This window comes from Pseudochaenichthys georgianus, chromosome 15 (genome assembly GCF_902827115.2).
Source record: "Pseudochaenichthys georgianus chromosome 15, fPseGeo1.2, whole genome shotgun sequence".
In the NCBI taxonomy this organism is placed as follows: domain Eukaryota; kingdom Metazoa; phylum Chordata; class Actinopteri; order Perciformes; family Channichthyidae; genus Pseudochaenichthys; species Pseudochaenichthys georgianus.
In genome coordinates this window covers 18,051,185-18,077,329 of record NC_047517.1, presented here as the reverse complement: position 1 = coordinate 18,077,329, position 26,145 = coordinate 18,051,185, and the positions used below count along the sequence as shown (strand labels likewise).

Sequence of the window (26,145 nt, the reverse complement as noted above, 5' to 3'; positions counted from 1 at the left end):
TTTGTGTTTTATTAGGACAAATAGAAATCAGCAGAAGTAGACCACATGGGAAATTTCATGTCACAAATGGCTTTTCCAATTTCAATACCTACTACTTCATGTTAGGTAAGAAAATGACTCCTTATATCATCTTTTAAATAATAACCACCATGATGTTCAGTTATGAGAAGCAAAAAATGCTTCCATAAAAAGTTTAACGTCTTAATATAAACGGGAGAAAATGTTGAAATATATTGAACTTACCATATGTTTTTTGTCTCAGTATAAAAAGCTAATAACTCTAAATATTTTACACCATACCTGAGACCAATCCAGCAATGGATGTGCAAACATTTGTTTTCAAATATACATATATTAGTAAATAAGGTATTTCAATAGTTCATATAGGGTACCATGTTAAGAAGCACAAATAAATGTTCTGTTAGATCACAATGTTTAACCAACATAAGCAGATGCTTAACATTTGGCCCTTGTTCTGCCGTGAGACATGGGTGTTACTCTGCTGTTGCGTGGTCACTTAGACTTCGTCTTGACACTGTGAAATGAAGGTGTCAAAGGTCATATCAGCTGCTCAGCTCCAGCCCTGTTTCGTCATGGAGGTCAGGACGGGACGAATGCTTCCGTCGTGAGAACTTCAGGCAGAAGAGGTCTCCCACCTCGTTCATGTGGTGCAGCACCTGAGGACAGAGGAAGAGTCTCAGAACATGTGTGTATGTTTGATTCAGGTAAAACAACGCCTAAGCCTCAGACATGTTAGTGCACCTGGTTCAGCATTTCTCTGGTGTGCGCTGCAGACAGACAGAAGCGAGCTCGGGCCTCTGTGATCGGCGTGGCTGGAAATCCAACGACAACTACACCAATTTTCCTCTCCAGCATTTCTCGAGCAAAAGCCCTGGTCAAAAAGCAAACAAAAAAAACATACATTTTAATATATTTTTATACAAAGGTGAGTTCGCAAAATGATTGTTGATGACAAGGTTTTGACTAAGTATTTATCTAACTTAGGTAAACGCTGTTAACTGTTTTGATTAAAATGACTGAATTATACTTTTCTTAATTTCCCATTACACATATAGCATGATGATTGTTTCTTTTGTGATTTATATACTGCTTTGCTTATAGAGAGCATTTGACCAAAGAATGGAGTCAGGTCAAAATGGACATTTATCATCTACCAAATACTTACTAACTTATCACATTCCTAACATTTTAAAGGTTTGAAGTCCTCAAAATATGCCGTCGGCCAACAAGCCACCTCAGAATGAATGAGTAATTGCCGCTTTGACTTATGATATTGAAAACTATGAGGAATGTCGCTTCTTCTAGCCGCTCATAGTCCTCAGTTATGCAGTTGGGATGTGTGGTATCTATCATTTTAAAGGAACACATAAATAACAAAGTTTAAGGGCCAGGATCAGCATATTTCTGATGACTTTTATTTTAATGAGTCCAAGAAGCAATACCACTTCATTTTGTGGCAGTGGACAGTTTGGAGAATTCAAACCGTGAAATGTGCTCTAAAAAGGATGAACTGAAACTGACACCGCACACATGTGAATGCAGTGCTTTGTACAGATGCTTGTGCAGAACCTCATCTCACATCAGCATATTTATATCTACTACATATCAATAAGACAATCTAAATGACAGGAAGTAGATTCCCTTATATAGTAGAGTAGCTAGAGCAGGGGAGTCAAACTCAAGGCCCGGGGGCCAAATCCGGCCCGCGACTTCATTTTATGTGGCCCCATAAGAGCTTGCAAAGAATATAATATGTTTATTATAAGGTTACATGCTACTTTATAGAAGCACATTGCTCATAAACTACATGTCCCACAATGCATCTCAAATTTGATTTTTTTTTTCTCAGAATTTGACTTTTTTTATTCAAAATATGCCGTTTTTCTTAGAATTTGTCTTTTTCTCAGAAGTAGATTTTCTTTTAAATGTTATTTTTTTTCAAAATGTTATTTTTTTCCTCCAAAATTTTACTTTTTGTTTTTCCAGAATTTGGCTTTTCTTTTTAAATCATTTTGTGACATTCTCACTGAAGAGACGTGCAATTATTTGCCCTAGACTTCTGCTTTCAGACGTAGTTAATTATGAAGTTATTACCCTATTCGATAATAATCCAATGCAGAGGCAATCATGTAATATAAAACATTATTTTATATTAAATATTTGTATATGTATTTTTATATAGTCTTAAAGTTACAACCGGCCCTTTGAGTGCAACCATAATGCTGATGTGGCCCGTGATGAGGTTGAGTTTGACACCCCTGAGCTAGAGACTGAAATGTCTCATAAACCCATGTCAGTGCTTTTACAATACGAAAGTTGTTGATGTTTTATACAATTCTAAAATCCCCCAAATCAACAGTGTAATTGTTTAAGAAATGTCTGTTTCCCAAAATAATATTTAAGGGTAATACTGGTGAAAATAAACTATTTTTTCCCAATCAACATTAATGCCAATAAAAACGTTGCAATTTAAATCCAGAAGCTACTCATTATAGCAATTATTGGCCTTCTCGTGATTATTAAATGGTGACTGGCATTGAAAGACACTTTATACCCAATTTATTATACCTGAGTGGCTCAAACCACCCTGCGTTTTATACCTAATCAATACCCGATGTGGCCTCTTAAGTGGTTACAGAACCCTACACTGATTCATGGAAACTCTGCAGTGTACGGCTGCCATCCACATCCCTCAGAGATGATACACGGTGAGCTAATGTTTACTGGTTCAAATTAGCTCCTGCAAAATGGAACGGACATCCCGATAATCTTACTCTCTAAGTGTTTTTGGTGAATGCACTTACACCACTTTGCCGGGCATGTAGAGCAGGATTGGGACCACAGGTGAGTCTTCATGGCCGTAGATGATGAAGCCCATCTCCTTCAGCCTGGCCCTGAAGTATTTGGTGTTCTCTGCCAGTTGGCGGATCCTTCTAATGCCTGATTAAAACAAAGAAACCACCAGATGTATGTGAATATGTGATTTTCTTCCACTTTCCCCTGCAGTAAGGGACATCACCTGTCAGTAGGAGCTAACGTAGTCTCCACGGTGCCTTCTCATCCTGAGTCATGCACCTCCGTCTGGGCCATTCCAGCCTCCACTATGAACTCATAATTAGAACTCAGTCGCGGCAGCAGATGGTTCAGTTTTGTCTATCTGACGGCATGGTATGCGGCAAAATGAGGGTTTGCAAATTGGATACGATGAATTTCACACAAAACGAGTCACTGTGGACTGCCACTGGAATATAGCCATGATTGAAAGAAAATACAAATGATCCTGAGGTATCACATGTATTTCAGGTCAATGTATTGTAAAACACATCAAAGGCAGGCGAGGCGAGCTGCGCTGATAACCCCCTGTGTTTCCAAATGATGTGAAGCACGGGGGGGACTGAAGCATAGTTTAGCATGGCTCAGACTTGGAACACAGCTCTGTTTCCCGCTGATTACCTGGGAACAGATTGGCAGTATTTTATGGGGTTGTAAGAGAGCACTTTAAATCCCCTTATCTCAGCAGAGAGAGCGAGAGGAAGGGAAAAAACACAACATTCAGGCATCTGCCAAGAAAGCATGGGCCCCATTTTGTAAATTGTTCCTCTCTGCTTGAATAGAGGGCATGGAGGTCAAAAACCTACTGCCAGACTCAGAAATGGTATGAGTAGGTGAGAATGTGTGGATGTTGCTGTCAGTCAGGGTTTTTTCTTGTTTCAGAGCTGTTTGCTTCAAAGTGTGAAATTCAACATCAGCGAGAAAGACGAGGGGGGGGCAGACAGGACGGAGAGAAAGAGGAATAAAAACGTCTCAAGCGTAGTGATGTGACGGATGTTTGAGTTGCACTGTTTGCTGTGTTCCCTGTCCTCTAGAAGACAGGTCAAGACTTCTTTTTCAACAACAGCTTTTTTGCTGGGCTACGTCAGAGGTAAAGCATGTCTGGTTCAGAGCCAGATGAGAAAGTTACTCACCTCTGCATGAAGCTGCCATGCACCTCAACTGTAGAACAACAGGCTATATATAGTCTTATAGTGATTAACCCATTACAGCAGCATAAAACAGACATGTTGTATCATTTCTAATCATGGTTCTTCGCTACTTTAATATAAAAAGTTATACAAAGAGAGAGGTACTGCCTCAGAAACTTGCCAATCTAAAAAGTGTAATTGTAAAAGAAAATAACTCTATAACTGGTGTTTTTTGCGGTTTAAAAAAAAATTTGATTGACACAACTGACTGAGTTTTAACGATTACTGGCCATTAGCAGCAATATCTATATTTAAAAAAAGGTTTTTGGATGGACATGATACGCGATTTTCTCTTTGCTTAGCCCAAAACTGAGCTCAGACCCTTGAAGTAAAACAGCTAGTTATAATTGTTTCTATGGTTGCCTCCAATGCTAGCTTGCGCTGCTACATACAGCTGTGATCTGATTGGTTGCCCGTCAAAAGGTCAGTAGTAGTGAGGTCAAAGTTGAAATAATTTAAACTTTGTGCGCAGCACTCGGCGAAGATTTCTCGCTAGAAACACAAGGGGAACGTAAAGCAATTTTTCCGCTATTCATGTGAATGCAGCATTAGAAGAGAAGACTCTCGATTCCTACATGAACTACAATAACTTCAGAAGAGTTGCTGTGGCAGTAATGTGACTGCTCTGGTAATAACTTCCCTGCCCAGTGTCAGATACCATTACAGCAGAAACTTCTCAGAGGTACAGTGTTTCTCACAACACACAGATGAAAATGATTTCCTCCACGGTAGGGTCACGTGCGCTCAGTGACTGCACGTCCCCCCCTCTTCCTACCACAGCAGACCCCTGTAATTGCTTCCACGTTTTTTGACCAAGCAGCTGTTTGTATTTTCCTGCAGGTCTGGCCCTATTCGTAATGTGTCCATTGGTACCGTCCTCTGGATTTGGTTTGCTTTTGTTTCCATAAAAAAAAAGATATTAAGGTGTAAAGAATGTTATAAGCCAGACATAATATTTGTCTGTGTGAAGAACATTAGTTTTGACGAGCATGTGGATAATGAGGGAATGAGAAATTGAGGGTGACGTTCACAGGAGAGAGCCGCAATGAACTCAGACACTCACCCTCTGTGCTCCCGTTATTTCCCATGATGCACTTCATGGCACGTATGATTTGCTCTGTGACAGGAGGGGACAAGGAAGTGGCGTATACTGCACTGTGGGACTGACAGCGCAGGTAGTCCACCAGCTCCTGCAACATAGGACACACAATATAGAAAACATTAGAAAAAAACATTTATATGTCTTTACAGAAATACACTGCTCATTTCAGATGCTATATAAGTGTGGCCCTGCACTTAGCACTACTAGAGCGAGCTCATGTATAGTCAACACCTGAAAATCAATTAAAATACTTCGAGTCAGTTCTCTGTGTTTATGACTGTCTTGGCGTTGGCTGTAAAGAAGCTCTGGAGCCTTTCCCGCTCTCCCCTCTGTGGTAGTCAGAACACTCATTTGAGAAAGAACCGATGCTGAGATGAGCCAGAATGAGGACTGCCGTGCTCATTATTCCTAAATGTCAGCAGGAGATTAATTCTGCTAGTGGTTGTCAAGAGAGGAGCAGGATTCAGGAAGCTGATTGGGCCTTGGGTCTCCAGAGCACGTGTGTGTAAGTGGTCTGAGGCTGGGAGGGGAGCCTGAGCTGTGATCGGCTGCTGCTCAGTGGCTGTCGATGGCCAGCGGGTGCGGGGTGATGACACGTAGCCGGAGATGCTGTCTGGCCACCATTTCCACTCACAGCCATCTGTCCCCACTGGGCGGCGGCTGCGGCTTCCTCACACACATGAGGGGAGGGGATTTTAGGGGAAATGCTCAAATGTAGGATAAGAACCCCGACACAACCTGACATCTGTTTTTGTTTAAGGCAGAGGATTTTCGCTGCTTTAGGGCCCCCGCAGGATTTTGGTGCGACCAAGATAAACCAGTTAAGAGAACATGTCCGAAATCCATCTCACGTCTGCGGCGTGGAGTGACAGCTCAAAGTGTTTCCGAAGCCACAAGGTGGCCGCAGTACTGATGTGGTGGTATGTGTCCACAGAGTAGAAGACGTAGTAGTGCCAGAACATCGCACACACTTACATGATTCCTAAACGGATGTATTTAATAACCTAATTTCTAGTGATGGGAATTCCGGCTCTTTTTAGTGAGCCGGATCATTTGGCTCGGCTCACCAAGAAGAGCCAGCTCTTTCAGCTCCCAAACGGCTCTTCATTTGACCATATACCTTTTATAATTCAATCAAATGTAGCCCTGTTTTGACTAATGATTTATATGTGTACACATATATCACTTAAATGATTCAATACATCCTTTGTACTGAAGTATTCAAAAATGACATTAATATAAATGATTTGCTGTGGCCAATTGTTTTCATTGCATTTACAGACCCTTAACTCTCTGATACCACCCAATGAATGCACTGACTTGCTTGTAGAACCACGCTACACAAAGCAGATAGCAACACCTATAAAAACTTAAGCATAGACATTTAAAAAAAGGGGCTACTGTATCGATATTATAAATTGTATAAAACAGCAGGGCTCTATTTGAGTATTAACTACAGAAAAAAAAGACAGCAACAGCTGACATCAAATCTTTCCTAAGCCTAAAGATAATCATAAATAAATAACATAGTGAAAATAAATATATTGCAATGCTCAAAACAGCAGCATCCAACAGTCTCTAATCCTTTGATATTACATGTCACTGCATGCATGCAGTGACATGTAATATCAGGGTAATGCAGGGTCGTTCGCGGACGCGAGCCGGCTCCCGGCGTTCTCTTCCGGCTCGTTCGCGACCGACACATCACTACTAATGACTCATAACTCAATAATGCCATCCAGGTTTTGAGTAAAGGGTTAATGAATATCCTCCTTCACGCAAGGTTGAAGTGAATTAGAAGGAGCTTAAAGTGTATTTATTTTTGGTTCTCTCATAAAATAGCTCTAACATGACTGTTTTCCAGAAAACATCTGCGGAGTCTTTTGTCGGTCAACCCGAATCCACTTAATGTAGGATTCGGGTGATTTCACCGCAACAACAAATACGTCAAATCTAAAGGCTCTCTTTTCCTGCCTGCCTCTTTCAGGAGTTTACTACTGCCAGCTGTCAAAGCAGGCAGTGTGTTCTTACTTCAAACATTATCATGCTTGTTAAAAGTCATCCTGTTAAATCTGGAGCGCAGTTCCGACGCTTGCCACAAGAAGGGGCTGGCCCTCTGCCAGCTTTACCTTCTTATTATGGCAGAGCAGGGCTGAGCCAACATAAGGCAGGAAGGGTCCCTCTCTGAATACCTAATTCAAGCAACATGGCCGTTTCCTCTGTTGCTTTCTAATCAACTGCCACAAAACTAGTGCGGTTATGTACTAAAGTGTAGTTTTTAATGGAGTCAAAAGGAATTAAAAAGGCCTGGAGTCACAGCCTGGGGAACATTTGTTGGACACATGAGAGCTACGAGAGAGGTGGGGTGTGATGGAGTCCCACACATCCTTAAAATCAGACCTGGGTAAAATATTATTTCACAACACATAGCAATAAATGATGTGTTTGAAACTGATTCCGAACCAAATGTTGTTCATTTACACAGACAGAGGTTGAAACAATGTAATCAGAACAGTTATTTAACTTTCTAAGATAAGCATTTTATTAAAAGCCGTTGGAATCATTTCAGTGCGATTAATCCCACCTACACACTGTATTTTTTTTTTAATGTATCTTACCAAGGAGGAATGTTTTTGCAAAGCAACCAGGCTCTTTTCTGCCTGAGTGGAGAGCCAACAGGTGCATGAATATGGATGTCACTGAAAACTGTGATGATGAATATTTATTTTATGTATCTCAATCTAAATGAGTCTTTTGAAATGTTGCCTTGTGTTTCTGTTTTTATCTTGTTTTATGTAAAGCACAAACATGCCTTTCCCTTCCCTTGCTTCCCTCTCCTCATGTTTTGATTCAGCCAGCATTCTGTGGGAAAACTAAAAAGAACATTTGGTGACAAATGTACCTTTATAATAAGATAAGATAACACTTTTCATCGCAGTTGGGAAATTCAGCAATAAAGGAAAAGACAGTATAGAAGAAAAATTGGTGAACAAAAAAAAGACAAGAAAAAAAATCCATAGCAACCTTCTTCCCTGCGATGTAGCCTCCAGCCGCCCCAAAGCTCTTGGTGAAGGTGCCCATCATCACGTCCACATCGGCTGGGTTCACATTGAACAGCTCGGTCACGCCCCTCCCTGTTGGCCCCACCGCCCCGATACTGTGGGCCTCGTCCACGAACAGATATGCTTTATACTTCTTCTTCAGAGCGATGATCTCAGGAAGTCGCACCAATGAGCCCTCCATGCTGATAACACGAGAATCACACAAGGAACACACTAACACACACATTTCATCAATTATAAACATCACTCTTAAAGTGATTGGATTTGAAAGGGGAGAGAATCTGACCCGACCCCTTTTTATCTGTAAATGCATGTTACATAACTTGACATGTTCCAATCTTTTAAGAATCTTTCGGCTGGCCTCTTTCACTTTACTCCCACCTCTCTTCCTCCCCTCTGATGCAATCCTTTTAAGGCTACAAACAGAGAGCATGAGCGAGTGTACGGCAGGAGAAAATAGAGCAATCCCAGACCTGCTATCCTCGCCATGGCTCAGGACGTCTGCGGCCCAAATGACACAAGACAGGGTTTCACCGGGGCCCATGTGGACATCAAAGGCAGGGCTAGGATATAGCTAAGCATGCTTAGCTTTTGATGTTAAAGGGAGGCGATAGATGGAGCATTAGTTCTTTCAGGCACCATTTCTTTAAGCCTGACAAAAGACATTATTGCCAGATAAAGCCGGTCTGATTACATTATTCAGCGTCTCTCAAATGACCAGGTGTGTTGTGAAACTAATAGTTATATTAGCGCAGACTGGTGGCCATGTTCAAGAATAAAAGCACAAATAATAGGTTGTGTTTTTAGGTAATGGGGCTGAAATGTGGAACCTGATTCAGAGTTAAAAGAGGGGGGGAGAAGAAGAAGAAAATAAAAATGGCAGTGATAAACAGTCGGAGCTGGGGGTGTAGCCAAGTCAATCTCTCTGGCTCCTTTTGGACTTGATTGTGAGCTAATGAGCAGATGGAGAGGGTCACCATGACTCAGGGTAGCGCACTGCCGGGAGAGACACAGGATACCTTTCTCTTCTCTCTAGTAATGAAACGGTACCCAACCATAGACACACACACATACACAAACACACTCTCTATTATTCAAGGGTAGAGAGGGAAGCAATTTGAAAAAGAGAACATTACAAGGACTGCTAAACACAATACAACTTAAGATTTCTACCTGTGCAAAACTCTGCATAAGACCACCTGGAAATCAATACTAAAGAAGATGGATACAACAGTTCTACTGATGTAAGATATGCGTCTGTTAGAGAGCGATTACACTAATGTGCGTGTGTGTGGTTTAGATGACCGACCTATAGATGCCCTCCACCATGATGAGGATCTTTTTCCAGGGCCTGTGCGTCCGAGGCTGCCCCGAACAAACCGCCTCTCTGAGCAGCTTCTCCAGACTCTGCATGTCTGACACACACACACACACACACACACACACACACACACACACACACACACACACACACACACACACACACACACACACACACACACACACACACACACACACACACACACACACACACACACACACACACACACACACACACACACACACACACACACACACACACACACACACACACACACACACACACACACACACACACACACACACACACACAGAGACAGAGAGAGAGAGAGAGAAACAGAGTGAGAATGCCGGCACGACCCAGCATCTAAATTCAAACCTCATTAAGGGAAAAAACATATTTTCTGTGTAGTATGGCTTGTATAATACAATTACATATATGTACAAGAAATATACATCATAGAGTGTAACAATTTGCAAGTCATAGTTTGCAAGGAACTCGAAATAAAAGCAAACAATGGCAAGGCAGTTCACACAGAGCAGGAAAGGCCATACTTTATCAGTGAGAAACACCTTCCACAAACTACTCAAAGCAAATATACCTCTGCAGTGTGATGTAAATAAACACCTGCATTATATGCGACAGGGAGGATACTAACTGAGTTGAGTATGGGTGTGTTAAGGGCAGTCTGCACGGCTGATTAAAATAAGGATTGGCTTAAGCAAAATAACTTCCCAGTGGCCTTACGACTAGGGTTGGGTATCGTTTGAATTTCCACGATTCCGATTCTACTTTTCGATTCCGGTTCTTAACGGTTCTCAATTCCGATTCTTTGAGGGGCAGGGTAAAAAAAAAGGATTAAGTTCTTGTTGAGAAAAACAAGCATATCTGCCTTCTCAGGCATACCAGGAAGAAATGTTTGAACATTTTAAAGCAAAATGCTTCAATCTGGTGTACTTTAAGCAGAATTACTAGAGACTAGATCTAGGGGGTACATAAACACCCATATGAAAAAGATCGGTTTATATTTGAATAATTAAATAAGTATGTGAGCATTACAATAACCTACCATAGCCAATAACAAATACATGTAACGTATTTTATGTTTGTTGTTCATTCATATCTTATTTTACTATTTTATTTATGCATATTTTTTATCTCCAGTTTAAAACGATATGTCTGGTTTACTGTCCTATAGTTTACATTGGAATGATTTCAAACCTGTTTTATCCCAATAATTATAAAGGAGTGCCTTGGAAATATGTGTTTACATAAATTGTGATCAAAACGTTTGAGACCCACTGAGATAACTTAGACTAAAGTGAACTATCTAAACACTCAGAGTCCTTTACCTCACTGAGCTGTAGTTATCAGCCTCAGTCTGACTGGAGAGGACTCTCCTCCACATCATTGTAGAAACATCTTCTTCTTCCGTTAGAGCAGCTAGGATCATATGCTAATAACAACAGCGCCGGTTCCAGTGCACCCTCCCTTTCTCCCTCGTTCACTCGCATTTTGGCTGTGAGCTGCGTTTGCCAGATAAGCCAACATCCCCCATTTTCATCACTTGCAGCGCCCATCGTACATGGCGAATTAACCGTGTAACCGGGGTGAAAAGGGTGTTACATTTACTTAATTATGAATGTTGTTACATCAAGGCCGAAAATTAGGATGAGCCCCAACGGTCAAAACATTTGTTTTCCCTCCCAGAGCTGTCAGCGCAGCGCCTCCACAGATCTGGCGCCCTAGCCGAACATCTATAATGCCAGTGCAACGGGCCGGCCCTGGTCTCAGGTTACACCGTAGAAAGTGTAGGTACAACGCTACATTTCCCGCCCCGCCGCAGTCATACAGTAGGCTACGGAGAGCGGCGAGAAACATTTCCTCAGGCATCGAAAAGTGGAACCGAAATTCACATTTCTAAATGATGCCGTAGGAATCGAAATGTTGGAACCGGTTCCGACCGGAACCGGTTCTCGGTACCCAACCCTACTTATGACAGGTCATTGTTACATTATTAATGATGTTTTGATGCAAACCAGCAGATGGCAGTATTGAATAGCTGTGGTTTACAAAGCAGCATTATTCAAAGCATGACCACAATCCAACATTTCCAGTTTAGCAGCATGTTAACCGGTCATGATTAATTATCTGTCATGGATGATCGATAAATCTCCCGTCAGCACAAAAAAAGGTTTGCTGGAGAGGCGACAGATGCTCCTTCTGATAAAAAAATCACTTCAACATAGCAGAGGGCATCTAATATTACCAATATCAACATTCAGCCCACCAGACAGTAAAATAGTCATCCACATAGCAGCTCGTGTGCACAGACAGAAATGAGGAAAATATGATTTCACAGTTAAGCGCTGATTTGAGATAAGCAACAGCCTGATACCAGCTACTGTGATGTGATGAGGGGGATGGTAAATATTTGCCTACACATGGAACGGGCATACAGTTGTGGATATATCTATGATGTGTTAATATCTTATTCCTTATGGACCCTCGAGTGCACACATTTTACAAGCTTGATAGACAAACTCATCCATGTTTTGAAGACTAACAATTCAAACCTTTACAATGTATGTCCCTCAACTTTATCTTGAATTATGCGTAGCATTTACAACACACAAGCCTCTCAATGCTAGACTGAACAAACCGGTTTATCTACTCTCTGGAATACTATCCTTTTAAATGTGAAACATACACCACTGGTACTTACATACAGCACTGGCACATTTCAAAAGCTTGAGCAAGGGGTGTCAGACATTTTAGACAGGAACTGCATCAATACATGTATATTTTTAAAGTTATCTGTTGCTGGGTTTAACCCTCTAGGTAAATAGTGGCCTTGTACTAATAAAAGAGTGCTGCTGGAGCTATAAAGGCAGGGAGGGTTAGCTGCTCAGGTGCCTGAGGGCTCTCTGCCTCCGGGATTTACTTGGGAGAACCATAACTGGCTCTGCTTGTACCTGTCAGGACACATTTGCCGTCAGAGGACTGGCTCATTTGTCCTGTCTCCTGGAGAAGCAGGTGATGTTCCCAATGAAATCACAATGGATGTAATATATCATCCATTGACAATATGTCATTTGACAATATAATAGAGAGCATTTAGTTTAAAGTTAGATGACATTCATACAAGCTAAACTTTGGGATTGCTGCTCTGCTGCTCATGGATGAAATGCAGTCGTGACTGTAAACTGAAGCCATTTCATTAAAGCTTTTACATTTGCTGCTATAAACACAGAATGTTAAGTAGGTCTTTCCTAAGGCAAATCCTGTACCGCACAAAAAGTAATGTGTTTCTCACAGCAGCAACAGTTTAGGATGAATAGAGGAACAAATAGATAATATGAGCAGTGGTGGCTGCACGAACAGAGAATCAAACTGAAATTAACAGATAATATAGGGCTGGCAAAATTCATAGTGCTATCAACAATGTTTGTTTGGCAGGAGATTTATCAAGCTTGTTGGCAAACTGAAAAAACATGGATCTCATTTTCTATAGCTTAAATAATGCTGTGTATGATGTTGTTGTAAGGCAGAAGCTCTATGACCTATGTGTTACTGGACTTACTGTTGTGTTTGAACACCCGGATCGTAGCTCCAGATAGTCTGGCCCCCAAGATGAGAGAAGTATGATTGACCTCATCGCTCAGTATCAAGCAACCCTAGAAATCAGCATAAAAAAAGGTTTTCAATTATATAAATAAATTAGCAAAATCACAGGTTCTTGTATTATTGAAATCAAAAAATGTCTTACTAACTTCACAACCTTCCTGTATTCACATTACCCTAACAATTTACTAGTAATCCTTGATTATTTATAAGAGGATGAAATTAGCATGGAGTGTATCCAATACAATTCTCTCTTGGGTACAGAAGACATTAAATATCTTGTAAACACACAATCGTTAGTATAACCATATCAGGATGAAAATCATTGCAGTATGAGCGACCCATCTTACAATTGTTTTTCGTGTAATTCTACATTTGTTGTACTGTTTCCTTGCAAAACGTGCCGGACAATGGTTATTGGTCTTCAAGGATGCATCTAGCCAATTACCTTTCAGCCTTGTCCTCACTTCCCATCCGTGCCTCAATCATAATCCTCCATATCTATGTCCTCTGTGTGAGATAATACTTGTATGTCCTGCACATGTGGGAAATGTAATTCATGTCTGACAAAGTTTCGACCCGAAGACACATCACAATATTCATAATTGAGAGTGTAGAACTTCATATCACACAGAAATCAGCATGCAAATGAATTCAGCTGTTCTACGAAACTCTCTCCAGAACATTAGCATATCTAAGACTGAAGCTCTAAGCATTTGACCACATTAGTTTGAATGAACTCTTGTAGAGGGTGTGTTGACACCGGCTCAGTGACAGATACCCTCGGTTTGGCCCGGGGTCCAGCTGGCCCGGTCCCCGGTCTGCCAGCAGCTGTCACTCTAATGTAGCTCTGCCCGTATAGCGCGCCCTGGCCTGTCCCTGCAGGACAGACTTGGCCGTGTGGGTTGACCCCCAGCTCCCGCCGGGTTACAGTGGGGGGGCGGCAGCCTTGGGCGCTGCTACACTTATTGAGCTGCTTAAAGGCCCCGGTCTCATCACTAAAACAGTCAACATCCCCTTCACTCCTGTCCAGTCCAATCACAGATATCCATGCTGTGTGTTGCCCCTGGTTACCCGTGGCTGTCTGTGTGAGCCAGGCTGGTGTGCTTGCAGGCCAGAGAACGGGTGATAATCATACCCTCGAGTTGTGCTCTTAACAAACGCTTCCCTTTCCATGTCTATGTGACTGAAAGCAGTTATGTATGCCCAGAGCCTCGTCCTCCTAGCTACTGTAATGTAATTTAATTATGATTTTAATTCATGGGGGTGGGTCAGGAGTTGTTAGCAGCACAGTTTAGTTGACTGTTATTCATTAATTTAGCCTGGATGGGCGAAAGGAACAAAGCTAGGCTAATTCGATTAATTTCTGCTGCGCTCTACAAATGACACACATACAATAGGATTTCCTGCATGTGGCGTTTAGTGTGTACAATCACAAACCTTGCCAACAAGTGCTGGGATGTTCATTGAGTTGGTGGCGAAACCCATCCCAAAAGTCATGGAGGACTCCACTCCGAGGAAAGTGGCCACAAGTTGCTCCAGCTCTTCATGAATGTCCAGGTTACCTACAAGACAAAATAACAAAAGGATAACTCCCACTGGAAAATGAACCTGTTTGTTTATCTGGGAGTAAAATTCAAATTCCAGTATCGGAATGTTCTGCTTTATGGCATCCAATCATAAGCTTTGACAGAGATAAAGGCCTCCTGTTATAAAATAAAAATAACCATATCCAATACTACCAGAACACACTCAGCCAGCACCTCTCCAGACATGTCAAGAGATTTATAATGAGTCAAGATGTGGTAAATTTGTAATTTAGTTCAAGAACTCTCTTTTTTTACTCTTGCAAAGTCTATAATGGTTCTTCAGCCCATTTTGGAATGTGGCAGTTGGTTATTACCCACTTTGACAGGTAGGGACCAGAATACATATAGAAAATGTATCATGTTGTAAACTGTCACCTGACGTGGTGTTTTTCTATTTTGTGCAATACAAGTCGGTGTCTCTCTGAGGGACTTTCATTACTGCCCTTGTGGTCAGCGTATAAAAAAAAGAATTACTGTTATAATTGTGAGCTACAGGGAGAGAGGAAGGCAGTGAAAGGTTCATATACCACATTTTATTCCTGCTGACTCTGGTTAATGTTATTTATATGGTAGGTACTATATCACAAAGATTCACTTATTGTGACACACACAATACTTACTATTGTAGTTACACGTTCTTATAGTATAGAGCTAAAGTTATAAATCCAAGCTATTATTATTATTATTAAAGTCTCCCTTGAATTACTTCCAACCTTTAATGAATGAGTTTTATTGATGTAGCGTATAACTACTATAAAGATAAGATTGCCAACATAACAAAAACACACTTAAAAAGCTGAGGGTTAGGCTAGGTTTCTTCTACAAGTCCTGTTTCTCATTTGAAGCCAGGAAAAGGCTAGTCACTGTGACCTGTTTACCTGTGCTGGACTATGGTGATCTGGTCTATATGAATGCACCTGCCCACTGCCTGGAAAAGTTAGATGCTGCGTATCACAGTGCTGAGATTTGTTACTAACTGTAAAGCACTTACTCATCACTGTACCCTGTATGCCAAGGCAGGTCTGCCATCACTAACTGTACGGAGGCTCAGTCATTGGTACATGTTCATTTATAAAGCCATGTTGGGTAAACTACCTTTTTATATCTGCTCTCTGATCTCTCGACGAATTGAAAGTACGTATTGCCTGAGATCTCATGATGTTGTTTTATTAAATGTGCCAAGTGCTAGGACTGTCTTAGGGAAGAAAGCTTTTAGATGTGCAGCTCCACTAACTTGGAACAGTCTGCAAACCTGTTTAAAATTGAGCACTTTGGTTCCCCTGCATCATTTTAAAACTCGGCTGGGTGACATGCTGCTTGATACTCATGGTACCTGTCACTGTAAATAGAGTTTGTAAACTGTACCCTGTACATTATGTTGTATGTCATCCTTATTGTTGTTCTGTTGTTTTTATGTTACATGTGTAACTAATGTCCTGCAGGTCACCCTTGAAAAAGAGATCTTTTGATCTCAAGGGGCTTTCACCTGGTTACATAAAGGCTACAAACAAACAAACAAACAAACAAACAAACAGTAAAACTGTCAGTAAAGGATCTCCATAAAACAATTATATCTGCTTCTATGAAAAAGACAACATGAAAACAATTGCCAACAACACAAATAAAGCCTGTCTTTGAGATATCGTGATGACATTGAGGTAAAGAACATTTTATTTTGGGATACTTATCCTTGTAGTCATAATCAATTACAATCAGTAACTACAGTGAAGCAGCTCTGTTTTTATCCAAGTCAAATCGATTCGTACATTTCCTCAACCACTCAGGCTCACAGCCCCTGCTGGCATGTGCAGCACATTTGATCAGACTGTATCGGCATTTGCTCTCAATATAGAACATTTTACTCTGGGTCTGGAACTAATGGCGCATTTCCACTGCAGCAGGTAGCCCCATTTAAGAGTCCTCAAGCGGCCAGGCCAGTTTTTGGTGGCCTTTCCATATAGAGAGCAGAGTCCCTGTTAGATCTCACTCACTTTGCAGACTTGAGTTAGCTCTTCTTAAGTCAAATGCATGTACATAAGCTTGAACCTCTGTATTACCAAGGTCACCTTTCTGCCATCAACGTCTTCAAATGTGTGCTGAGAAAAAAAAAAGCTGTATAATAATTGCCGAGGTTAGAAAGCCTTATTGTGGAGAGACAATAAAGATTGTGCCGACAAATCTTCAAACTCAATCCGTCTTTATTTAATTGTTAACCTGTTACTGAGCTTTTTCTTCAAAGGCTTGACACAAGGCCAGGGAAAAAAACAAGTCTTGAAGAGTTAATCATTTCTACCTCCAACATAGACTTGAGTCTCAGCAGACAAGAAAACCATAGCTTAGTGGAAACATACTATGACATCATTATATTAGCGTACAAACTAAGGTGAAATACTTACTACTATGTGCTCAGAAGCTATAAGTCTTGGTAATTTGTCCTTCATTATCTAATCATGTACTTTGTGTTAATGATTGCAGGCAAAATGGGAGCAGTGAGCTATCCATTAAAACAGATCCATGAATGTTTTACATGTTAGTTTAATCAAAGGGTGTGCTTTCAGTGCACTTTTGATCTGATTTCACATGCCTTTTCAATACAAACATACTGTATTTCTGTGCACTTACAGTCACTTTTGAACTGACTATGTCATTGTTTTCAAATAATTTATATCAGTTGACCAATACACCTTAACAATAATTTATTATAAGATAATGTAGAAGATATGAGATTAAACTTGAAAAAATAACCTAGTGTCAAAAACATTTAGACTTTTAAGATGTGAGAGGCACAGTCACAGTGAGTCCATCCATCTTCTCCCGCTTATCCGTGGTCGGGTCGCGGGGGTAGCAGTTCCAGCAGAGAGCCCCAAACTTTCTTTTCCCTGGCGACATCAACCAGCTCTGACTGGGGGATCCCAAGGCGCTCCCAGGCCAGCGAAGAGATATAATCCCTCCACCTGGTCCTAGGTCTACCCCTTGGTCTCTTCCCAGCTGGACGTGCCTGGAACACCTCCCTAGGGAGGTGCCCAGGTGGCATCCTTACTAGGTGCCCAAACCACCTCAACTGGCTCCTTTCGACGTGAAGGAGGAGCGGCTCAACTCCGAGTCCCTCCCTGATGACCGAACTTCTCACCTTATCCCTAAGGGAGACACCAGCCACCCTGCGGAGAAAAACCCATCTCGGCCGCTTGTATCCGCAATCTCGTTCTTTCGGTCATGACCCATCCTTCATGACCATAGGTGAGGGTAGGAACGAAAATGGCCCGGGAGACAGAGAGCTTTGCCTTCTGGCTCAGCTCCCTTTTCGTCACAACGGTGCGGTAAAGCGACTGCAGTACCGCTCCCGCTGCTCCGATTCTCCGGCCCATCTCACGCTCCATTGTTCCCTCACTCGAGAACAAGACCCTGAGATACTTGAACTCCTTCACTTGGGGTAAGGACTCATTCCCTACTTGGAGTGGACAGTCCATCGGTTTCCTGCTGAGAACCATGGCCTCAGATTTGGAGGTGTTGATCCTCATCCCAGCCGCTTCACACTCGGCTGCGAACCGATCCAGTGAGTGCTGAAGGTCGCAGACCGATGAAGCCATTTGAACCACATCATCTGCAAAAACCAGTGGTGCAATCCTTAGTCCACCGAACTGCAGACCCCCTCCCCCACGACTCGAAATCCGATCCATGTATATTACAAACAGGATTGGTGACAAAGCGCAGCCCTGGCGGAGGCCAACCCTCACCGGAAATGGGTCCGACTTACTGCCGAGGACCCGGACACAGCTCTCGCTTTGGGAGTACAGAGATTGGATGGCCCCGAGTAGAGCCCCCTCACCCCATACTCCCGCAGCACCTCCCACAGTAACTCCCTGGGAACTCGGTCATACGCCTACTCCAAGTCTACAAAACACATGTAGACCGGATAAGCGTACTCCCAGGCCCCCTCCAGGATCCTTGCGAGAGTAAAAAGCTGATCCGTCGTTCCACGACCAGGACGGAATCCGCATTGTTCCTCCTCAATCTGAGGTTCGACAATCGGCCTGACCCTCCTTTCGAGTACCTTAGATTAAACTTTCCCGGGGAGGCTGAGTAGTGTGATGCCTCTGTAATTGTCACACACCCTCTGATCCCCCTTTTTGAAAAGGGGAACCACCACCCCGGTCTGCCACTCCTTCGATACTCTTACAGTGAGTAAAGTGTTAAATATTCCCATCATTTTTATTTTGCAGGTAAATTCAATAGAAAAACCAATACAAATCGCTCCATGTGAACTAAAACACTGGTGATGGCGTCACTACTACAACAGAGATCCTCAGGTCTTTAATAATTGATGCCTGATAAGGCCTCATGGGAGAAATGCTTTTTATTCCTTAACTCTTTCAGTGAGCCATCTGAAACATGGATTACAAATTCAGGGGAAAACAGTCCCATTTAAAAAAAGAAATAAACATATAAAAAAATCACATAAATGAATAATGGATGGTGCGACTGCGAAGGAATGTGTGCGAGTGTGTGCATGTATATGTGGGCATGTGTGTGTAGGGGTGTTTCTGCACTCTGACAAACAGTCGTATAACTAACAATCACATGCCCTTTTAATTCTTCAGCTTTTCTCTGTTCTTGTCAAACTGCTGATATCATAAAACACTGCACAGCCACTCAGCTCTGAGCGTGCATGTCAGCTCACTGCTAGCCTGCTCTCAGTAGATATAAAGCATGCAGGTGTCAGAAGTGCCACAATTAATCATTGATACAGAGAAAAGGAACTACTTTCCTCAAGTAAACTTTGCTAAGAGTGGCCTTTTCAGGGAGCTTCATAATGTTTACCCAGTGGCAGGTTTTGACCAATAAAAACATAGCTGATCACATGATTTCAACACCAAAACATTATTATGGGCAACACAAGAGATCCTGTCGCACACAGGCACTTAAACACCATCAGAGCCCGGGTAAAAGGTCTGATGATAAAACAACATTCAAAATTCCTCTGAAGCCAGAGATCCCACTTTCTGTTCTAACACTTCAATCACATATTTTTTTTTATTTAACCTTTATTTAACCAGATAAAAGCATTGAGATAGAATCTCATTTGCAATGCTGACCTGGTCAAGAAGGCAGCAACGTTACACATAACACATAACACAAACGTATAAAATACAGAGAACATAACTAAGAAAACAAAAGACAAAAAAGCAGTCACTACATTGTGCACATTAGGACAGTAAGAAAGGTGCACTACTTATTACTGCAAGAGCAGCTGGTGGTAAGGACTTCAGACAACTTCAATCTAAAACATGCTATTGAGACAAGTGCCCTCAGTTTGAGGCGTGATTGAAGGTCATTCCAAGACCAAGGACCATAATAAAAAAGACTCCTTTTCCCAGCCTCAGTCCGCACAGCAGGTACCTGGAACCGTATCCAGGCACTGGATCTGAGGTTGTAAGAGTCACAAACTGGAGCAAATCTGGCACATATGTACAGTGGAAGCTTTCCTAAAATGGCTTTATACATTAATAAAAACCAATGCTGCATCCTACGCATAGTAAGTGAGGACCATCCAGTTAGGCTATACAGTTTGCAATGATGAGTCCTATAGGGTGCATTTGATATATAACGCATAATAATGCTCCAATGCCCAGGGGTTTCATAATGTTCCATAGCAATATGATATAATTTCCCCCACTCCTCAGTGTCGACCAGTATGTAATGATCTCAGCTAATGCCCAAACGGTACATAATTCAACAAAGGTTGAATAATTCATATTACATTGCTTCCACTGAAAGATAATTAAACACGCGGGCAGTATAACTCACAAGCAAGATAATAAATGATGGCATATGCGATGAGCAGTTTAATACTCAGCCCATTCAGTGTCAACAGGCTCTGCCAGAGACTTTAAAAAAAGATGCACATGTAAAACATGTGAAGCACTGTCATATGTAGTAAAAAAAAGACACCTTATAATCCTGACTTGAATTATAGAAGGACATTTTTGCTCAAGATAAAATGAATCCCCATGTTTAAGAGGACAAGCCCTTTTTTCTAGCACAAGCTCACGTAGACCAAACTCACCTATTTCCTGTCTTGTGCTGCAAACCCCAACCCCGTACTGGCTAGTTTTTTCTGCCACAGTTTTCATGAAATCAGTGTTGTTCTCAGCGAAACCGAGGTAGTTGTAGGAGCCCATGTTGATGACATTGTGTAGCGTCTTCCCAGTAAACCTGCAAGTATGGAAACACATGGAATGAGATAGCCTTCTCCTTTTTTTCTTAACATATACACCCCACATCATTATTTATTTCATCTTATAAAAAGGTAATCAAAATGGAATTCAATATAATTGCCAATCATAAAATGTGTTCTGTCATTGGAGAAAAGTTAATGAACAATTACACTCTAACACTGTTTATATAAAGTAAAAAGCAAGTGACAGTCTGTGTAAGCAGCATTTGTTATTCTCATTTCCTTAAAGGTGGGGTAGGTAAGTTTCAGAAACTGGCTCGAGTGCACTAAAATTTGAAAGTACACAGCCGAAAAGAATCCGCCCCTTACTTCAGACTTCCTTACAGAGCACCTCTTCCAACACACATGAACGCACACATGACGTCAGCAGACTGGTAAAAGTGGCCGCTTGTTGCTGGCGAGTCATTGAAATACTGCTGCAATGCATGCCCAATGACGGCACGCCCAATGACGGCACGCCCAATGACGGCACGCCCAATGAGTGCACGAGATACATTTGTGCGTGATCGAGATGGAAGGCTGACCGACAGGGCGGCAATCCAATACAACCAATACCAATACTTTTTACAGTACTACGGCTTGACATTTTTTTATGGACTTTTTGTCAAAGCACTTAAGATTTTCATTGCCATCTGGATGTTAAGAGCATTCCATGGAATATAACAAAAAGTTTATCTCGAGCCGGTTACTGAAACTTACCTACCCTACCTTTAACATAATATAATCAAATATTCACAACACATTATACTACCCTATAACTCTAGAGTTCAATCATGGATATACGGCCTCCCTGTTCTTTAGGGACATTTAGGGATCATCATAGTTTTGAAAGTATTTTAGGTGAACTCAACTGACCTACTTCTTCTCACTGTGCATGGAAACTGGCACACGGCTATTAAACCCTTCCTCACATATCTCTTACCTTTCAACAACCTTTACCAGAAGACAAGCTGACTGGTCAATTTTTTCGTATTTCCAGTCACATTAAACCTCTTAAAACATGTTATCCACGCCTTCTTTCCCAATTCATAATGTCATATCCCCTCCCCGTGGCTCTGTTCATATCCCTATTCATAATATATCCCCTGTACCCGCTGTGCACCACAGAAGCATATCAACTGAATCCAAAAATGTAAGGCTGATTATTCTTGCTCATGACATTTGGCCATTGTCTTTAGTTTCTCTCCTCATTAGCTCTTGGAGCAGAAGTTTGACAATTAAATCTACGTTGTATAGTTTCTATCCCCGGAAGAGAGATGCTTGTGTTAAAAAATACTAACTTTCCTGTCATAAGATGTGAAAACATTTGTAAATTCTTAATATGAGCAACATGTGTGATTATAGCACTACAGTATGTCTAATCTGCAGTATGTGTACAATATAAACCTGAATGTCCAGTTATAGTCATCAGACACCCTCTCCATCACGTCAAAGACTGGTCCTGGCAGGCTGCATATGGGACGGTTCCAGTTGTCACGCACCCTCATGTACAGGTTTCGAGTGTAGAAGTTCTCGAAATCTTGATAAAGCGGCACGAAGTCCTGAAGGCAAAGAGAAGAGAAAAAAGTACGAGTTCAGAGTGGAGGAACAATAAGAGCAGGAACTTCAAACACTGAACACACTCTAGAACTTATCCAAGCTCTTTAACAAACAATCCATATCAAAACTAACATTACATAACACAAATAATCCTTAATGATAGGATTCTGCACATTCAATTATAGTAAGACGTGGCTTTTTTCGCTCAGTGGTTTCGGCTAAGAGGAAATCAGATGTACTGCCATGTTGAACTTGAAGTTATAGAAATGTAATTAAAATGCCGCCATTACGACAGAGCCAACATTCAGTAAAGCTCATCTTCATTTAAACTGTAAATGATTGTTATCAAACACCAATGTCATTCCTCACAGACAATGCTTTTGTGTTTCTGCCTGTGGATGATATGTGTTATCTTATAATAGCAAATTATGGTCACAGCTTTTGTTTTTATAAGGTTATAGCTTTTTTACAATGAGCCAAAATGAACAAATCAGAAACAACTACCAAAATGATCTTACAACTGCAAATGTTTGGGTAAAAAATAAATAAAATGGTAACATACTGTAGTGGCTTTTATGTGGCAGTTCTCAAGCCCTATCTTGGTTCGAAAGCACTGTTACAAAGAAATAACTGAAATCCTCTGAGAATTAATTATGTCTTCAGCATATATTCTCTGTGGTGTCCTCTCTCACCCATGGCAACATCATGGTGCAGATGAACATGAAAGAAGGAGGCAGAGAGAGTGAGAGAGCTTAAGAGCAACAATTGAAATAATTAGGGGTGAACAAAATGTGTTGACACCCAAGGCATGATCCTCTATTCCAACTGCCTGGGTGTTTACAGTGTGTATGCCTGAAAAAACAAAAGTTTGTGCTGATTGCATGTTGCACCTACCTTCTGTTCCTCTCTTTCCTGGGCAAGGTGGCACTTCTCTATGCCCACAGCTCGGAGGAAATCCCTAAAGTAGCCAAACAGCGTGACAATGCCAAAGCCCAAGTATGTCATGACAGCCACGTACATCGGGGCCTGTTCAAAGGACTCCTGCTTGTGCTGCCTGGAGGCAACACAAGTCCCTGGGCCATTTTTCTATACAAATAGAGAAACACACATAAGCTGTTTTACATTGCAGGCAGGACCAGAGAAAACAATACTGTTTGAATAAATGTTGCTGAATTTCAAACGAAGGGTTGTAATTATCACACACATTTACCTAAATAAAAGAAGAGACGCGATTACAGAAGTCACAAACACATATTATCCAAAACTGAATGAAAACAACTGGAACACTATCTGTCGGGATATTATAACATACATCGTCACATAACATTCTCGCTCTGAGTTGTTGACATTTTTACTAGGGGTAATTTTGTAGATGCTGATTTTTTGCTTTCAGACCTTATAGATCTAAAATAGCGTAAGCAAAATGTTTAAGTGGGAAAAAGTGTAGGTCTATACGAGTTTACAAAATGTGTAATTGTTGAAAGGATGTAAATGTGATTTTTTTTCCTAAAGCCTAACTTTTGTTTGTTTTCAAGACAGTTTTCACAGGCATTTACAAGAAAATCCACTCCTCATGTTCTCTATAAAGACATCTTTCGAGAAGGCTACATACTGTATAAAAGTGAACACATAATAAAGAAAGTGAAAGTAAATACACATGATGCTACATTGGCCATTAACTATGAAGGGACATGCATTGATATTTTTGTAAAACGTTGTTTGACACGAACACGTGATATATCACTTCCGGTTGGCATTTATGTTTGGTTAAGCAGTGTGTCTTGAATATTGAATACAAAAAAATATGTGCAACGAACAGAATATTTTTAAATAAATCATTTTTTCACATAATTTCCTTTGAGGATTGTGGATATATCTTCAAGCAGTGGTAAGTGTGTTTTTAAACGTAACGTTAACGGCAATGGGTTTTCACTAGAGCTAGCTTACATGAAACTAATGCTATCATGCGTTAGCTTACTTTCTCTTGTCTAACCCATTACTTGAGTATCATATCAAGTAGTAGTTAAAAACGTATGAATGTAAACTACACTTGTTGGACAAATGGAGCATTTGCTTATACTTTTGTACTACATATTTGAATAATTGCTAGTTTGTAATACTGACATTTTAAGATACAACATTAACTACACAATGGCTAAGTAGTCTCAATAAATAATAAAATAAATAAAAGTGGTTTAATTAGCAAAAGAAACCACCTACATATCACTCATCACTTATTGTCATCAAATTAACGCAAAGGTTGCAATGCAGGTTTCAGATACACAGTGCGCCTTACCCTCCAGGGCAGTCCAGGCGGGCAAGCTGCACTGTGTATTTGAAACCTGAAAAAAACCTGCTTTTGCACAAGCACTATTTCAGGGCGGGGTCGTCTGTTCATTTCAAACTGTTCACTTTCTTTTTGTAAGAACTAGCATTCTCATATTTAACCAACATATTTGAACAGCAGGCAAATCATATTCTTAATTATATTTCTTTAGCTACTTGAATATAACTGTATGTTACCAAAATATCACGAGCCAACTAATGGTAATGTTTTCGTAAGCACCGGAGATGAACAAACTCAATGACATACCGTTGCTACTTTCACAGAGCATCATTGTATTGATAACGGTTTGTTGGGTTTTCTTTTATAAATGGGGAGCAGTCTCTATGGGTTACACATTTTGCCTACGTCACAGAGGTCGATTCAGGTAAAGAGCCCCTACGAAAATAATATTTGCTCAGATTCAAAGAATATCTCTCAAAGCAAATGGTAAAACACCTGGCTCCATGCATTAAAGCAGGGGCAATACATCATTTGGAGCCCAAGTATGTTTGTAGATAAATCCAGCCGCTGACAGACATACCTCTCTCTTGTTGTGATAGCCATTTCTCTTTATGTCTTCGCGTTTCAGTCCATTCTGGTTTAAATGTGGTTTTAAGTGGCCGTTCGCAGCAGTTCTTGCCATATTCCTCTTAGCCGACTAGCGACTGCCTCCGCTGTTTGACTGTCAGGTAATATAACCGGTGTGCTTTACTGAATGTACACAGGTGACTTCCTCCTTTTGTTGCTTCGGTTCAGCCTCGTCTGCATTGTTGCTGTGTTTGACCAGCAATAAGACATACTTCTGTTATTGAACTGTTTCGATATCACGTAAAAGTGACCTTTTTTCTTCTCCTTTTATCCGGAAACGTTTGGGTTTTAAAATGTTGTTTTTATTTGAATAAAATGTTTTATTTTGGTCCAAATGTATTCTCACCATTCTGTTATGTGGAAGAAATAAAGTACATTTACTCACTTAGTGTAGGGTTGTAGAGCATCAACCATATTGGAGTATTTCCATATAATATAATGCTACTTTTCACTTTAATACATTCTTTCATTTAAAACAAAAGGCTCTATACATTATATTTATTCGACATTCTTAACTACTCGTTAATTATGGTTTCTTGGTGGGATTATTACTTGTTAATTTTCTCATTCTGATATTTGGACAAACAGATCATGATCATGAATTTATAAACTGTTATTTTTTAAACTATTAAACCATTTATAATGTAGTTCAAATTATCACCTCCAGCATATGCATTATTTTAACCTTTACACAAAATATTATATAATATATAATA

General features: G+C 40.9%; 1 protein-coding gene and 1 long non-coding RNA gene across 6 annotated transcripts in view; one reads left to right on the top strand and one right to left on the bottom strand.

The window, feature by feature from the left end:
- sptlc3 (serine palmitoyltransferase, long chain base subunit 3) lies at positions 1-25,707 on the bottom strand. The gene is made up of 12 exons (XM_034101041.2): positions 25,383-25,707; positions 23,410-23,601; positions 22,363-22,517; positions 20,806-20,954; positions 14,593-14,717; positions 13,112-13,205; positions 9,517-9,622; positions 8,170-8,389; positions 5,107-5,233; positions 2,826-2,961; positions 763-892; positions 1-677 (listed from the first exon to the last, which is right to left on the bottom strand). The coding sequence occupies exons 1-12, from the start codon at positions 25,482-25,484 to the stop codon at positions 564-566; spliced, it is 1,650 nt and encodes a 549-aa protein (XP_033956932.1). The 5' UTR covers positions 25,485-25,707; the 3' UTR covers positions 1-563.
- The window catches only part of LOC117459915 (uncharacterized), a 171,831-nt gene continuing 169,962 nt past the window's right edge, over positions 24,277-26,145 (top strand). For 4 of the 5 annotated variants that reach the window (XR_011644506.1, XR_011644504.1, XR_004553577.2 and 1 more), the window contains exon 1: positions 25,452-25,530. This is a non-coding gene — a long non-coding RNA (uncharacterized lncRNA). Of the gene's footprint in view, positions 24,404-25,451; positions 25,531-26,145 lie in introns of those variants that run through there. The other variant, XR_011644505.1, reaches the window with a different exon arrangement.